This window comes from Bemisia tabaci, chromosome 9 (genome assembly GCF_918797505.1).
Source record: "Bemisia tabaci chromosome 9, PGI_BMITA_v3".
Taxonomy (NCBI): Eukaryota; Metazoa; Arthropoda; class Insecta; order Hemiptera; family Aleyrodidae; genus Bemisia; species Bemisia tabaci.
This window is the reverse complement of record NC_092801.1, coordinates 4,256,626-4,274,299: the sequence shown is the minus strand read 5'-3', so window position 1 is coordinate 4,274,299 and position 17,674 is coordinate 4,256,626. Positions and strand designations below refer to the sequence as shown.

General features: G+C 38.8%; 2 protein-coding genes across 2 annotated transcripts; both read right to left on the bottom strand.

Moving 5' to 3' along the window:
• Nucleotides 1-1,890: 1,890 nt before the first annotated feature.
• Nucleotides 1,891-8,445, bottom strand: LOC109042739 (uncharacterized). The gene is made up of 2 exons (XM_019059694.2): nucleotides 8,287-8,445; nucleotides 1,891-2,729 (listed from the first exon to the last, which is right to left on the bottom strand). The coding sequence occupies exons 1-2, from the start codon at nucleotides 8,302-8,304 to the stop codon at nucleotides 2,199-2,201; spliced, it is 549 nt and encodes a 182-aa protein (XP_018915239.2). The 5' UTR covers nucleotides 8,305-8,445; the 3' UTR covers nucleotides 1,891-2,198.
• Nucleotides 8,446-12,396: 3,951 nt separating this feature from the next.
• On the bottom strand, nucleotides 12,397-16,684 carry LOC109043110 (uncharacterized). The gene is made up of 2 exons (XM_019060225.2): nucleotides 16,595-16,684; nucleotides 12,397-13,059 (listed from the first exon to the last, which is right to left on the bottom strand). Exons 1-2 carry the CDS (start codon nucleotides 16,610-16,612, stop codon nucleotides 12,829-12,831), a joined length of 249 nt encoding a protein of 82 aa, XP_018915770.1. The 5' UTR covers nucleotides 16,613-16,684; the 3' UTR covers nucleotides 12,397-12,828.
• Nucleotides 16,685-17,674: the final 990 nt, after the last annotated feature.

The window sequence follows — 17,674 nt, the reverse complement described above, 5'->3', positions numbered from 1 at the left end:
ATAAGATAATGCACTAAACTTTGGCTGACTAGTGGCATTTTAAACTCCTCAAAAATGCAAGTTGCTGACCTCTCTTTAATTTTCATATGCAACGGATTCAGTTCAGTGTGTGTATGCTTTGTTAATCTGATTTTCGCGAAAATACTCGTTTAATTCCTAGTAAAGAGTGAACACAAAATTTTGCGTCCGTTAGCAAAAAATCTGCGAAGGAGACTTTTGGCCTGATTAAGCACACGGCGATGATGCTATGATGGGTCGGAGTTTGTGCACTAGAAAAAAGAAAGTCGCTTGAATCTAGAGTCCAGACTATTAAACATTGACAAGAAAAAATACTCTTGATTCAATCCGATTTTTCCTTGAATCAAAGAGCCGAGCCTCTTGATTTAGGCGGATTTCTTCTTGATTCAAGCAAAAAGTCCGATTGAATCAAGAGTCCTTTTTCTCGTCAACGTTTTCAAGAGTCTGGACTCTAGATCCAATGTGTTTTTTTTTTCCAGTTTGTTTTGAGTGGCATTTGTTGCCCTTAAAAAGAGGACGGCAAAAGGAGATAGTGAGATATCGGGACGATCTGCGACTTCTCTGAATGATGCAAATGTGGAGAATGTATGTGAAGTTGTTAGGGAAGACCCTTGTACTAGTGCACTACTGTTGCGGAAATGGACCACTAGACAAGGTACCAAGTTCAGCATTCTAATACATGTTTCTTGACCACAATTTCACGTATAACGCGACTCGCGTGACGAAAATTACTGTAATTAACTCCCGACCCAGATATTAAATGTCTTGACGCGTGAATTCAAATCTCCCCCGCTCATGAAAACGCAATGGTCCAAGTGAGTCAAATCGCGCACTAATTGTGACAGTCTCTGCAATGTCAAAATCTGGGAACCTCAATCTGGACGCTTTGGCTCAGCTATAGCAAATTTATTACACTTTGAACAATAAAGGATGGGATAGGAACAATGCTCAGTTGAGAGACCTGCCAAAACCGTTGTGGTACGCTATTTGACTCACGTAGAGTATTGTGTTTCTTGTGATTGAGTAATTGAAATTTCCCGTAACCAATGTAAAATAAAATCGTTAATATCACAATTAGAAATTAATTTCAGTAGTTTTCGATGCGTTGATCGTGTTTTACGTGGAATTCTTGATCAGGAACATGTATCAGAATGCTTAAATTTTTACCTTGTCTAGTGGTTCATTGCAGTGGAATTGGATGTGCCAGCTGGATCAGCCCATCCGAAAATGTGTAGTGCACTAAATCGCCGAGCTAGTCAAACATGCCGCCGTAAAATTGACGCTTTGCAGAATCTAATAAATATTTTTCAAAAGATCAATAAGCCCTATTCTTGTGGAAGTACAAGCTTTTAAAAAAGCTCCAGTTTAGCTCGATCGGCCCATTTTTAAGGACAGGGCAGCAAGTCCGGTAACTTTTTGAACACACCTCGTGCATGGAGTGTTGTTCAATCTGCTGGTGAAATGTCCTGACCGACAATAAACAAACACTTGTCATGACTCGTAAATACATTTTTGGAGAAGTGTAGTTTCAGACCTCCTGACTCCTCCGTCGCACAGTGAATCGAGTCAATGGGATAGGTCGGACAAAATTTGGAAACTTCAGAAGCGTATAACTCTGTTTATACACAAGTTTCTAAAAGTGGTTCCATTGGTTTCCTCGTTATATTTTCTTCTGAACGCATCCCTTGAAATTTAAAATGTGTCGAAATTAACATCAGAATTTGCAATTTTAGTCAAAAATTTAATGTCCAACCTCTCTGATTGACTTGATCCACTGTGCGTCGCACGGAATGTAAATCTGACAAAGTTTGGAATCAAGAAAAGTCATCAAAGAATGAAGGGTTTGCTCGTTCTTAAGTTCAACGGTTAGGAAACTTTTGCATCGATTTTTATTTTTCGTGAAAGATGATCAAAGAAATTCAATCGAAATATAATGAGGTACATTGGAGAGGGGGAAAACATGTATTACATAAACTTACTCTATAACTTTAAATACATAATAACCTATTGCTTTTCTCATTTTTATCTTCAACGAAGTGTCTTATCTGGACTTGTTAAGCGTCAGCTCATAATCTTGCTACTAATGTCTGGTATGACATTCTGGTACGAGAAGAGGAATCTGTTCAAACTGGAATAAATTAAATTTGAGATGTGATTGCTGGCATCCATGTTTTGTGGTCTTAGTGTCTACCGTGGCCTTTGTGTTCATCGTGGCCTCTGTGTTCGTCGTGGTCTCTGTGTTCATTGTGGCCTTTGTGTTCATCTTGGCCTCTATGTTCATCGTGGCCTCTGTGTACATTGTGGCCTTGCTGTCCCTCGTGGCCTCTGTGTACGGTGTGGCCTTGCTGTCCCTCGTGGCCTCTGTGTGCATCGTGGCCTTTGTGTTCATCGTGGCCCCTGTGTTCATCGTGGCCTCTGTGTTCATCGTGGCCTTTGTGTTCATCGTGGTCTCTGTGTTCGTCTTGGCCTCTGTGTTCATCGTGGCCTATGTGTCCATCGGAGCCTTTGTGTCCATCTTGGCCTTTGTTTTCATCGTGGCCTTTGTTTTCATCGTGGCCTCTGTGTTCATCGAGGCCTTTGTGTTCATCGTGGCCTCTGTGTTCATCGTGGCCTCTGTGATCATCGTGGCCTTTGTGTTCATCGTGGCCTCTGTGTCCCCACGGAGATGCGTTGGTGACCGTTACCGCAACCACCAGGACGACCAGGACAACCTACAAAATACAAAGAGCGATTAAAACATGAGTTTTGAAATCAATCATTTCTCCCTCAGTGCTAGTGCATTAAAAGAAACTGTTACCTTTACTCGCAGTTTTATGCACGTGCTCATTAAACTTAACTTATTTCTTATTATCACTTATTTGCCTCAATTCTAGATCTATCAGAAGAATCGAAGCCCCAACTAACTTCCGAGCCATGTATTCTGCATCTCCTGCATCCTAAGCAAAGATCGTATCATTCGCAATGCACAAATTGAAAAACGTGTCTATCTCATTTAGGCGTTCGAACACCCATGCCGAACACTTCCTTTTCCATTCGTTGAAAACCTGCTCCCAGAAAACTTTAAACAAAGTGGGCGAGACGCGAGACACAACGACCCTGCTTTAATCCATTGTTTACATAACAACCCCCCCCCCCCCCCCCCGCATTTGGACTACATTTTGCAATGATAGGAATTACTCTGGCTCATCCGCGAAAACACTTAAAGCATAATGATACTAATTGCTCATACGATGTTTTAAACCGAGCCAAAATTTGTAGTTCCTAATTGCAAAATTTAGTCCATTTGAACAGCAATTACCTATCGAAGAACTCGCGCATTAGATCACTCATTAGATCATTAGACAATCTATCGTGTAAAGAAGAGTGGCAGGTTTTACTTTACTGATACATGGACGCGTGCGTGGCTGATTATTCGTTGAATTTTTTTTAAACATCGGATTTTTTTCTTTCTTTTTTCTCCTATTTTGTTAGTCCTCAACCAAGCATATACTTATTATAATGATTTGGTACACAAAAAGATGACATAGTTATAACAAAGAAAACAAAAGAAACTTTGAGACTGCGAGCAAACACATGTGTAACATTAGAAAAGGCACTATAGCAAAGAAATGATCAAAGTACAACAGTTAAGGCTACATTTTAAGTGATGCTCATGTGGACTGCATTTTGCAATTTGGAACTCTAAATTCTGGCTCTTCTAGAAAAACACTTGTGTGCATAGGGAAACTAATGGCAAATACGTCGTTTTTAAATCGGGCTAGAATTGCAAAAAAGTAATTGAGTAATAATTGTCGTTTAATAATTGAATTGAGTTCCAAATTTCAATAAATGTAGTCCATTTAACAGTCTGAGGAAACCCGAGTTTGCCGTTTGGCAATTCAACGGGGGAAAATATTAGAAATGCCACTCTGGTGAAGGAAATATTTCCGAACTTGATTTAACTAACAATTAGCGTTCTTAATAATAATGCTGCATTGATCGTTCAGGTGGCTTTAACTCTTTTTCCCCCGCGTTAGAAAAAATGTAGACACTGGAAGGAAAGTGCCTCATCATATTTTGCGAGGCCTGTGGGAAGCGGCAGAGTAGGGATCTAGAAAGGGATGCCATACTGGGTGAATTGAAATCTCTGACTCAAATATTCATAGCAAGATTGAATGCCTCAAAGCTAAAATAATACGTTATGAAACCATATTATAATCCTTGACAGAACTGTGGTCCAGCGTTGCCACCGATTTCAACCGTTAGAGTCTCCGACTTCAAGCGCTCCTAACTTCAGTACAGTCATTAGTCCAAAAACTGAGAGTCTCCCTAGTAGCATTTTTTCCGCCAAAAAATCGCGCACCAAAAAGGTACTTGGAAAAACGCCAAAACTTACAATTTTTTTTTCAAATTTCCCGCCGTGGCAATTTCCCGAAACCGGATGGCAAAGCATTACAGCGTCACAAAGATTATGCAACTTTCTCTTTTTCTTAAAAATAACCTGAATGGCTCAACAAATTGTTCTTTTTTTTCGGTGGTTTCCATTAGGTGGTTACATAAATAAGAAGTTAACAGTTTTCAGGGGCAACAATGTCTCTTGGTTTATTTTGCGCCAGAATAGGTAAGTTAACCAAGAGAAGCACAAGAACACAAATATTTTTATCAGTGTGTGCTCTCGACTGATCGCCTCTTTAATTTCTTCTTTCATTCAATTATCCAGCGATTCCAGTGAATTTTTCAGTGATTTCGCGACGCACTCTTTACAATTTTTTTTTTTTTTTTTTCATGGTAAAGAATCATTATTTTTGACTTCCTCGATCATTCTGAGCTCATATTAAAATTTTTTTTTTCTATTTCTTCTCTTTACATAGAAGTTACCGAAAATGAATGAACTACTTCGCCCTACAATCATTAATATGATCGCAGATAAATTGTTTTTTTAGAGCTTTGTCTTATTTCACACCAGATCAACCCACAATAGGTCCGTGAACCGCCCTCGGGGGGTTGGGCAGCGTAGCGGTCAGGGGGCGTAGCGCCCTATTATTTTTTTTTTTTTTTTTTTTTTTTTTTTTTTTTTTAAAGAATTCCAGACTATCTTTAAATTAGTATGACTTAAACTTCGCTCTTTTTCCGTGCACCCGGCTTATATCTGCGCGTGGTGGAAGTAGACCACCACGTTTATTTATTATGACGTTAAAAAGTATGATGAGGAACTAAATCATTTTTTCCCCGAAATTTTTGGGAATTGTCTTTGGATTTACGAAGAGGTGTCATTTGAATTGTGTCATTATAGAAATCCGAATTTTCAACGAAAATCGCCGACAGTGAAGGGACATAAACATGGTTGTGTATCAACATAAGGAGAAGGGCACACAGCTACATAAAATTTAGTTATTTTTTTGGTTCGTTTTGTTGCGTGTTCCTGCGTTAACCTAACAAAATTATTTGGTTTAAGAACTTGAAATCCGTAAGAACTCGAAACGGAAAGTTGGAGGGAAAATTGTATTGCGTTAATGGTTATCTTTGCACGGCGCAATTCGTCGTTTCCGGATATTTATATTTTTAAGCCCTTCCAGATATTAGGAATATAATTCCATTCCAAGGTTGCAAAATTGAGTTGAACAATTCATTTTTATTAGAAGAATATACGCATGGATTTTTGCCCAAAACTTTTCTGATCTCTGAATGAAATCAAGAGAGAAATCAAAGAAATTTTCAATTGTGGATACCCGAGGTTTATCTCGTCAAAACGCAATTTCCGAAGAGAAATCTGGCAGCTTTTCAATGTTGTTACATTCTTTCGTAAGGGAATGTGCGTAAGTAATTACCAAGAATATCAAAGACTTGAGTAAATTAAGTTAGCAGAACAATTTTTTAATGGACCACTAGACAAGGTATGAATTTAAGCAATCTGATACACGTTCGCCTTAACCAGAATTTCACTCAGAACACGGTCCGCGCAACGAAAATTATTAAAACCAACCCCTGACGAAGATATTTACGTTTTTATTTCACATTGGTTACGAAGAATTTGAACTACCCGCTCGCAAGTAACTCGAAGCTCCACGTGAGTCAAATCGCGCTCTACAACGGTTTCAGCAAGCTTCTCAATCGAGCAATGTTCATTTCCCAGTGTTGTTCAAACTATAAGCAATTTACTACAGCTGAGCCAAAGCGTCAAGATTGAGGCTGCCAGATTTTTATATAGCAGAGCTGTCATGATAACGTTTAGCGCGCGATGTGAATCACGTAGAGCATTGAGTTTTCATGAGCGAGTGGTTTGAATTCATGCATGAAGAATCATTTAATATTTTCATAAGGAGTTGATATTGGTAATTTTTGCTGTGCGCATCGTGTTTTACGTGAAATTTTAGTAAAGAAACATGTATCAGATCGCTTAAATTCGTACCTTGTCTAGTGGTCCATTGAGATATCTCGGAGTGGCCGTAGGGTTTGGTCAATTTATGCATAACATTTAGTTGATCGAATTGAGAGGAAATTAACCCCCATGGAGATAAAAAAAAACTCAGGTCACAAGGAACTGAGCCTCGGTTCATTTTGAGCCTCCAAAGTTTTCGTTTCAGGTAACTGAAGTCTACGGTTGAAGGTTCAAAACTTCGGTTTAGATAATGGACGTCGTCGGTAATAAGCGCGAGCCTAAGTATAAACAGCAAAAAGTTTATTTTTATAAACAGAAGTTCAATCACCAAGACTGAGAACTTCAGTTACTTGGTGTGACAACTTGGAGGTGAGGAAAACGAGAGAATGTCAATGGAATAATGAGGGAAAAGTAGCCTTGACACCTCTTTGCATGGTTTATTCTTCAACGAGGCCTTCCGAATCAAGAGGAACATCCACCCACATGTTAAAATGGTGTAACGAACATTTTTGGGTTTACAGAAAAACAAATTACCAAACTTTACAGCAAGCTTTGAACTTTTACGAACTTTTTACCTAACGATATTAATACGAAGCTTTTCAGTGAATAAATTAGGTTAGTTGGGCGCTGTTTAAATTCGTAGGTATCTTGGGAGTTACCTAAGATTTGATTGAAAAAAAAAAATTTAAGTTGATCCGATCGAAAGAAAGTTAACCCACACGGAGGGGGGAAGAAATGGTTAGGAAGACACAACATCAGTTCATATGGAACGTTAAACTTAGGTTTCGGGCGTTTTTTTTTTTTTTTTTTTTTTTTTTTTTTTTTTTTGTAGTTTTTGTAGTTTTTCGCAGCACGTGACGGTTTTAAATATTTCAGGAAATGTCCTGATATGTGAATACGTTATCTTAAATACCAAAATTGTGCAATCAATAATTTGGAGGTAATTGAAACCAAGTTTCTTTCCCCGTGCAATGTGACCAAAAAACACAAAAATTTCAACTGCGTTTGATCCATCCCCCCCCCCCCCATCACATCACATAGTGATATACCCGAACCGAAGTTCATTGCCTATGACTTAAAACTTCAGTTTCCTAAGCTGATAGTTTCTGAGCACCTTTTTTTCTGTCGCACGTAATGGGTTTAAAATCTTTAAGGAAATGCCCCCAGATATGTAAACACGTTTTTCTGAACAACAAAATTGTACAAGAAAAAATGTGGAAGTTATTGTAACCATGTTTTTTTCCCTCTGCAAAGTGAACAGCAAACACGGAAATAATTTTTTTCCCCATGCAAAGTCACCCAAAAAACACGAAACGAGGTTTTTTTAACCGTGCAAAGTGATCCTAAAACACGTAAATTTCAACCTCGTTTGATTATTTTTCCCTCCCGATCACATCAAATGGTGATGTACCTAAACAGAGGTACAATTCCTATGGCCTATAACTTCAGTTATCCATGCTGATAAATTCAGTGCGCCTTCTTTTTTCATCTCTCGTGACGGCTTTAAAATATTCGCGGAAAAACCCAGAATTGTAAACACCTTTTCCTACACAACAAAATCTCACATTAAAACATTTGGAGGTTATTTAAGCGAAGTTTTTTTATCTTCCGTGCAGTGACCGAAAAACTCGAAAATGTCAACCGCGCGTCCCCGATCACATCACTCGGCATACACTCGAGGTTTTCAGATCTCAAGGAAACATCCAGATCAGCAGAAACCTTTTACTAAACAACAAAACTTCACCCCCCCCCCCCCCCCCAATGGAAGTTATCGAAGCTAAGTTGTTTTTTTCTATTCGTGCAAGGCGACCAAAAAACAGGATAATTTCAATCGCGTAAGATTTGTTTCCCCTCCTCGATCACATCACTCTTGAGAAATGTTCATCTGATGAACAATGTTCAGCACTCACCGTGAAAGTTGACTTCATTTTGATTCTCGTAAAATTTATCACAAAACACAACTGAGCAGAATCAGACCGAAAGGGTATCTGGCGCGAACTCGCCTTTCCTTCTCTCGCGGATCACTCTTTTATTTCATCAATGGATTTTATTTTATTCTCGTCATCATCTACTTAATTCCGAGCGCGCTGCAACGCGTTACACACAGCGGCGTGGCGTGCTTTGCGATACATCGATTTATCCGCCATTCGAACCAACGGAAAAGGATCGATATACAGGGTGCTCGCAACGAACGACCTAATAATCGATTCTTTACCACAGCTTCAAAAGGGGGAATATCGACAGTCGATCACTCGCGCCACGCCACCGGTTACACAGCGGGAGGCGCTAGGAAAATTCCGTCGCAGAAAATCCACCGGCCGGGTCTCCGATTGTAAGTAATGGAGGATGTCGCCAAAAAAAAAAAAAAAAAAAACCTGTCCAATTCTCTGCCATGTTAAGGAAAAACGCCTTATGAACCTTCAGACGTTGCCAAATTGCCTTCGATAAAATACTAATTTACAGAGAAAATTGTGAATGTTTTCCCTCCAATTTTACAGATAATTCCATTCGCAGGCAGATCTAAATCAACTGCAAATTCCGAGAGGAAATATTCCTGAACATCCTCAAAAATGATAATTTTATCGTAGGAAATTTGGCAACCCGCGAATGTTGATACGGCGTTCTTCTTAAGCGCGGCAGTTCTCCTGCGGCTGTTGACCGTTTGGGACACGGTCCAGGGAGCTGTCTGATAGCGTACACGTGAATCTGTGTGCGTGCAATTGCACGCACACTCATGCGCTGATCAATGAATTGAATTGATCGTCTATAGTCGTGCTTACGTCATGCTACTTTTGCTCTCTATGACCGCGTGACATTGGGCTCCAAACAAAAATAATCGTTTCTCTCACTCTCACCCACCCCTGTAGGCGAATTCCGCGAGTGAATCTGGTCGACTGGAGACTGAAACAGTGGCTACGTCATTCGATTCAATACAGTGTGTCTGCAAGTACGAGATTTCCGGAAAGTCCAGAAATAGTGCTGATTTCTTAAGGGCGGCCCGGAAGCACTGAAAAAGTGCGGAAATTCCGCAAAAAGGTCCGGAATTTTTAATATTTTGTCATTTTTGTCGCAATTTCAAATTTTTGAAATTTTCCGAATTTCGTCAAATGGAGGTACTGAAAAAGTGCGGAATTTTTCTGTCAGAGGAGGTACTAAATTTCTTGAGAATGTACTGAAAAAGTACCGTAAAAGTACTTATTTTTGACTAGCCTGTTTTAGTAAACACCAAAGACAAGAGACCCTCCACTGGCTTCTTGGCGACAGGTGGAAGCTTTTACTTTCGGGGATTCAACAGTTCCTTATGGACAATTATCAGGGAGCAACAGTCATCACCCTAATTTCGGCTGTTGACCTACCTGCATGGTCGATGATGAGCTTCAGGTGACGTCATGAGCCAAACAAGTTTCCTAAACTTCGGCCATTTTCGGCTTGTTTGCAAAACGAAACTGCCAACACGTTGTTAAACATCAACCATGTAGGTAAGTCAACAGTAGAATGCTGAAGTCTCGAAAGTAACAGCTTCCACCATGGCCAAGATACTAGTGGATGGTCTCTTGTCTTTGGTAGACACCCTGTAATTCCACCCCTTCGGTTGGAACCCTTCGTTCCAACGTAAACGAACACAGAACCTTGTTTCTTCTTCTTGTTATATTAGTGGCTTCTACTCCAGTAGTGGAGCCTACACCCTATAGAGACATTTAGTATAATATTTAGGAGTTGGATTTATTAGGTTTAGGATTAGGAATATTTGTGGTGGTCGTTTTGAAGAAAAAAAGGGTAGGATCTAGAAGACCAACACCATTTTTACATCCTGAGACCCTTCAGGACAACTCCCCATACCATAGTGAGACTGGGTCTTGGAAAACATTCGATGGGATATGCTAGGTATTTTGAAGTTAGGAAGAAAGTTGAGTAACGGATAATGTAGTCACTCCCTGAGTGGCTATTTTATTATTTTCTTTTTTATTACTTGATAACCATGTTTCTGATTTGCGCCATGGTGGTAAAATGCGTCCAATTGTTTCTTAGAATCGGAATTTCGCGTGTTTAATGAGTCTTTTATTGATTTTTAAGCGGTCAACTACTAAATTTTAATAAATTAATGTAATTAATAACTCATGGATAATTCGTATATGAGGTTATGTTAGTTTGTTTTGGTTTGAACCAAGAGATCGATATTACATCGAATAACGTAGTCACTAAATCAGTCTATCGGGCTCCAAACAAAAATAATCTGTTTCTCTCGCTCTCACCCACCCCTGTAGGCGAATTTCTGCGAGTGGATTTGGTCGACTTATTCTGCCGTGCTACGCAAGAACGCCGTATGGGTCATTAGGCGTTGCCAAATTTCCTTCGATAAATCACGAATTTTAGGAAAATTATTGCAAGTATTCCTCTGATCTTTCACAGAGTTCCGTTCGTAATTTGATCTAAAACGTCTGAAAATTTCAAGGAGAAATATTCAAAAATAATTATTTTTAAAGAGGAAATTTGGCAAAATTCGAATGCTTGTACGGTGTTTTTACTTAGGACGGCAGTACTGGAACAGTTTTTTAAGCGTGCCAGCGGGGCGATTATTGAAATGATATCGACTGTATGTCAGCGCTTTGTCGTGTCGCGCCATCGACTAAGCAATGGCTTAGTCGATGGCGCGACTCGACAAAGCGCTGACATACAGTCGATATCATTTCAATAATCGCCCCGCAGTAGGGCTCGCTTTTTGAAATCACTCGGATGTACCAGAGTACAGCACACCGATCAACCAATGCTATTCAACGGGCCGTCCAAATATTTTTTTCCTCGGACCCGTTTTCTTGTCTTTGAACCATTATACTGTCAAGCCCTGATGGTCTCTTACCAAAAAACCGAATGAACTACTAATTGGGAACCCTTGAGAACATTTTCCTGCCAAAATATTATTATTACATTTGACAAAAACCTCATAGAAGCTTTCTTACGCTCGGAGGACTTAACTCTAGAACCTTCTTTCCCGCCAAAACTGTTTAGCCAATGAGCGTCTTGCTCTGCAAGTGCAATCTGTGATGAGCCTCGTGACTCTGCATACCATGTACTAACCGTGGCCCCTGCAGAAATCCACTCAAACCACTGCAGTTATCTCCCGATATAGCTTTGGGTGTCAGGTTTGGAGCAAGGCAATAAAAGACGGCGAGGAGAGGATCGCCTCGTCGAACCTATTATCTTCCACGCCCGATTAACCATTCACCGTGACGCCAGGATCCACCAAATTTTCACAAAAATTGTTTTCCGTCCATTTAGCGAGTTTTTCCTTACTTCCCGTTAAAGTACAAATGAAAAGAGACCTCATTTGTAAAAATCGGCCGAATAGGAGAGAAGTTACAGTTCGAAATCCAAAGAGATTAACTCAACGCGATTTCGATGCACGGCAGTTCGCCCAAGTCACGGTCGTGCGAAATGCCGCATATCAGCTTAAAATCAAGATATTGGACGGAATCTTAGAAATCAATTTACATTCAACGTTCATGAATCAATATTTTCTCCCAAATTTAGCAAAAAGTACCAATTGATGCAAATAACAAAGACGTGAAAATAGTAGGTATGTGTCCAACATTTTAGTTATTCGGCACGCTTTTCCAACATATTCATGTTGGATTTTTCTGCTTGTTTTTTTTTATGAAGATAACTATTCAACATTTTTTCATTTTCAAGTAAATGTTCTTACAGTTTTATTTTTAAAAGGCAAATCTGCCTGCGATTTTGAAATGTCGCAGTGGATGCAGGCACTCTTGACTTGAGCTTTTGGTTTCTTAAAAATCGCTTTAATTTTATTAATAAGTCGGCATAACACTGGGAATGCAAAAGTTACGTTTTTCCGCATCAGCAGTTTGGACATTAAATACCGAAAATAAAATAATATTGGCCACAACGCGCAATTTATAACTTTGTGGTAACTTTAAACCGACGTACAAACATCCACTAGGAAGAAATGACTACACTTATTGAATCAGGAATGCATGCTACCGTGATGAAAGAGATCACAATTTTTTTTTCCAATTTTGAATTTTTTATTTACACATCGCAAGTATTTTACAAATTTTTTTTATTCTTTTTACAAATTTTACAAAGGCATATTTACAAAAAGAAACGAAGAAAAATTTTATTGAATAATTAACAGAGCTTTTGAAGCTCCTTGAGATCGAAAAACGTATCCATTTCGGGTAACTTTCGTCAATCATCACATTACGATCGATCAATTTTTAAGCGTATGATCCTTCGTTGAAGGAACAATACAAGAAAATCATGAATGGGATCAGCTCTAGTTTTTTTTTTGCTTGTTCGTCGCTTTTCATCCAGAGATAAATAAATAGCCCATTTACTTAACACATAAATTAATAATTAAATTAGTGGTAACTTTTGTTCAACAATGCGAGGCGAGGCCCGAGTAGGAATAGTGAGGGCTTTCGCGGGATTTTTCAACCGTGGTGATGGCCCCCATGGTGGTGACCACCGCCGCCGCCTCCGTAGTGACCTCCGTGACCTCCACCGTAATGGTTTCCACCTCCTCCACCGTGATGGTGACCTCCGCCTCCACCGTGATGGTGACCGCCGCCTCCACCGTGATGGTGACCACCGCCTCCGTAGCCTGGTTCCGGAGCAGCGACAGCGAGCGCGATCAGAGCGACCAACATCAGGATCAGCGATCTCTGCAAAAGCCCAAGTATCAAATATATTAATTCATAGTAAATAATAATAAATTAATATTTTCTCAAGGGCGTGAGTAAGCTATTTATATAGAATTTCACGAAATTACCAAACCCAGTTCTCCTATTCACCGGTTCATCAGTTCCAAATTCCGGAACTTTTGAGATTTTCTGAATTGATCTCGAAGCTATCGAATTTCCCGGAATGTTCCGGATCTCTTGCATTTTCCGGAACTTTCTTGGAACGTTTCAGTGGCGAGGCGTTATTTTCTCGTTTGACGCTATGGTAAAGAACCGCACTAGAAAAAAAAAAACACATTGGATCTCGAGTCCAGACTCTTGAAAACTTGGACAAGAAAAAATACTATTGATTCTATTAGATTTAAGCTTAAATCGAAAGGAAATCCGTTCAAATTAAGAGCACGGAAAAAAATTAAATAATGATCTAGCATTTATACTGTTAAAAAGATGTCCGACAAGTTTCAAATGCTGATTTTACATTACAAGAATGGTAACATAACATTTAAATTTGTTCGTTTTGCAGTGGGCGTAGTTACGTTAGGATTTGTTAAAATGGAAAATCAGCATTTGAAACTTGTCAGACATCTTTTTAACAGTATAAATGCTCATTCAACATTTAATTTTTTTCCGTGAGGCTTGGTTCTTGATTTAAGCAAAAATCCGATTGAATGAAGAGTATTTTTTCTTCGCGATGTTTTTAAGAGTCTGGACTCTAGATTCAATGTGTTTTTTTTCCGAGTGCGATTATTAAACGAACACCCTGACAATCGATCTTTTCCCATGGGTTCATACGGCAGATCAATCGATAAATCACAAAGCGCGACACGCCACTCCATTGTAACGTTTTGAAAAATCTTAAAGAAATCGCGGAACTTTTGACGGTCATGAAGTACGAGAGATTGGAACAAAAAAGTTCCGAATCCCGGAACTTTTCACGGCCATGGAATGGGTGCTGAGGCCAGACCTGAACGAGGAGCGGAATCATTTCATATAAATTGTTCTCATCCGTCTCGTAAAGCGGCGCCTTTTTATTAATCATCAGTGGCGTGGCGTGAATTGCGGTATGTCGATTGTTATGCCTTTTAAACCTATGGTAAAGAATCTCTTATTAAGGTGTTCGCTGCGAACACCCTGTTTATCGATCCTTTTTCATAGGTTTACACGGTATAACAATCGATATATCGCAATTCACGCCACGCCACTGTTAATCATACTCTCCATGCCGCAAGAAAATTAAGATTACACGGCTTTGATGTGGTGACTTGAACGCAGAACAGGAACGTAGAGATCGTTTATGATGAATTATTTGTATCGGGGAGGATCTACAGGTGGCTTTAGCAAGACAGGGTGCGAATTTAAGTATTCTGAAGTATAGACGGTAAAACTTCAAAACCACGTATCTCGGTTTGCGACGTTGCAGACTTCCTATCATACTTTATTTTTCAAATGAAGAATTACTCAACGCAAATACACTGGGAAAAAAAACACATTGGATCTTGAGTCAAGACTCTTGAAAACATTGACAAGAAAAAGGACTCTTGATTCAATTAAATTCAAGCTTAAATAAAAAAAAAATCCGGTCAAATTAAGAGGCTTGATTCTGCATTTAAGCTAAAATCTGATTGAATCAAGAGTATTTTTTCTAGTCGATGTTTTTAAGAGTCTGGACTCTAGGTCCAACTTCTTTTTTTCCAGTGTACTTAAAAACTCCCGTGATTTTTCCTCTTTTTTGAAGCTTTGAGCTTCCTTTTGAGTGCTGTTTCAAGAGGTTTCCGATTCAAAACAGGGTATGCGCGTGGGAAAACGAGTTTTCCTTCAAACCGATGGATGCGATTTGAGTCACTTTGAAGCTTGTATAGTTGTATTTAACATGTTCAACTCGGCGGTTCGCATTAAATGCTGCAGTTTAAATTTTTTCACAGGATGATACCGTCAGCAAGTCAGTATATTTGAGCAGTGACTCATTTAAATAAGAAAACTACGATCTTTTTCAGTGTAAAATCAAATGCGTATTAAGATTTTTAACCATCCCATCGCGGAACACTAAAGAGTTGTGCTCAAAAAAAAAATAAATAAATAAATAAAAGTAGAAACACGCACGTAACTTAAATTAACGCCGAAGGTCTTAAGGAGCAAAGCCTCTATGTCAGCACATTAGAAAGTAATCATTTACACACAGCAGACAAGAAGAACCGTATAGTACAAATGAATAAACGAACACGGAAAAAAAGCACGAGGTTGTTGGATGATATGGACTTTTCAAATTAATTGTGGTAGTACCCCAATTAATTATGGTAGCACCCCAATAAATTAGCAGAAATGAAAAATCCTAACTTCAATATATCGTAATAATGTGTCGCGATAAATGGTCAATAATAAGAATTTTTTTGTATTGACCATTTATTGTAACATCCCGCTTTAAAATATCACGCACAAGAAATTATGATAATGTGCTGTTACACAACAATTTTCTCGAATCTCATTAATGCTCGACATGCGTACACTATTAGTAATTTATTTATTGCGTAGCCTGGCATTGGGCCCCAATAACTACTGCCTTTCTTTCTTGTGATAAAATTTATAATGCCGGAATAAAATTTAGTTTATTTGACCCAGCGTGGCAAAGATCGTTTGATGAAAAAGTTGCCTACTTGCTGTAAAAGGTATTATTTCTCATCGGATCGCATCAGCAAAAAGACACTACCGTGTTTACAGGGTTGTAAAAACGTTGTTTTTTTCATAATTCTATAGAAAATATCCCAGAATAGCAAAAAGTGTTTTCTTTGCAACAAAAAATTGTTAATTTTGAAGGAAAGTAATTGTGTAAATTGTAATACCTACATACATGAAGTATTTTTAAAAGGAAAGAACAAGTTGCAAGATTTTGAAAACTCTAATCGCACTTGTTCCTTTTTGCTACGTATACGACCCCATCATTAGTCATACTAGATTGTTCCTCTGAATTTCTCCTTGTACTTATTACATCCCCTTATAATACAATGACATCTCAACGATTGCAAAATTAACAATCGCAATGGATAGTTCACTGAAAAAAAAGCTCGGTGTATTTACTAAGAAAAGGGTAAAAATACCAAGAATTTAGGGTTCTATTTGATCCCAATTTTTTCTTGGTAAAATTACCATTTGTGGAATTGGTAATTTTACCGAGAAATCCCGGTAAAATTATTGAACTTTCTCGGTAATTTTACTGGACCTTGGTAAAAACGCCAATATTTTTTATTGACTATGGTAGAATTACCGAGATAAAATATCAAAGTTACCCGGAATTGATTACCAATAAAAGTGGTATTCTTACCTGAAAAAAAACCGTAAAAATACCGGTCTTTAGGTAAGCTTACCAGTCTGTCTTGGTAAAATTACCAATGATTGGTAAAAAAGTGAGATGGTAAAGGTACCAACGGACCTTGGTAAAAACGCCGAGAGTATTTTTTCAGTGTTGGACTTTTTCGCGCCAATTTTTATGTGAATTGCAAGCAGTCGATATTGCGCTACTCACCAAGAGTGTGAAATCCATCGTAGCGTGAAGATGCGAAAAATTAGAAGAAGATCACTGTCGAGTAAACGATTAAGAATAAACTGTATCGATTAGGTAAGCCACCAACGCTTATATACGCGAATATTCTTCCGTGGTGCAAATATGAGGGAAGTCCGCCAAGTTGGTTCCAAACGCGGCTCTGTTGCAAAATCGTGCAGAATCCAACTGAAATCCGGTAGATGACCTATCGCGCGTAGGAAGAACGTCGTATAATCATTCCGATGTTGCCTAATTTTACCCGGTAATATGGCAATTTTTGACGAAAGTTGCGAATATTTCTCCTCGAAATTTTCACACACTTCAGAGTAAATTGTGGTTAAAGTAATTCTAACAAATTCGGAAGAAAATATTCGCAAATTTTTCAGGGATTTAGTATTTTATTCAAGAAATTTGACAACGTCCGAAGGCTCATACGGCGACTTTCCTTGTGACAATGACCCACTCCTCCGTCGTTCGTTGTGTCAATGGCCAAAACACCTTCCAGGCATCAAACTTGAGACGCAATTTTACGTCATTACATTTTGTTTACGATTTGAAACGCGGAGTTGTCAAATGGGAAGTTGCGCAGCAGTTTTCCTCGGAGCATTAGACGTATGTCATATTCAGGTCCATTTGGCAACCATGTTGGCATTTTCGCGGTGTTTTCCTAACTCGTAAAAATCTCGCCCAACCGACTCAAATGGTGATGCTTCGTTTTGATTATATTCCGGATGATTGATAAACGAACCGGTTGTTTTCTGAAGGGAACCGGTCCATCCTTCGATGAGTCTTATTCAGCATGTTCTTTTACGCAAGCTAAGGCTCACGCAAAAATCGACTTATTTCCTGGTGAAAACAACTGATTCAAATGAGAAAATTCTAATCAGGCGTAAAAATTTTGCGTCTTATGCCGTGCCTATTTTGACGAATTTTCCACCGGGTTAATTTTGATCTTCCACGAATAAAGGCACCGCAGTGTTTCAGGTAAACAAATCCTGTTTTTTTTCTTCTTTTTTTTATAACCTGCTTTTATTTACCGAGGCTGTTGCTTTTAAAAACTTG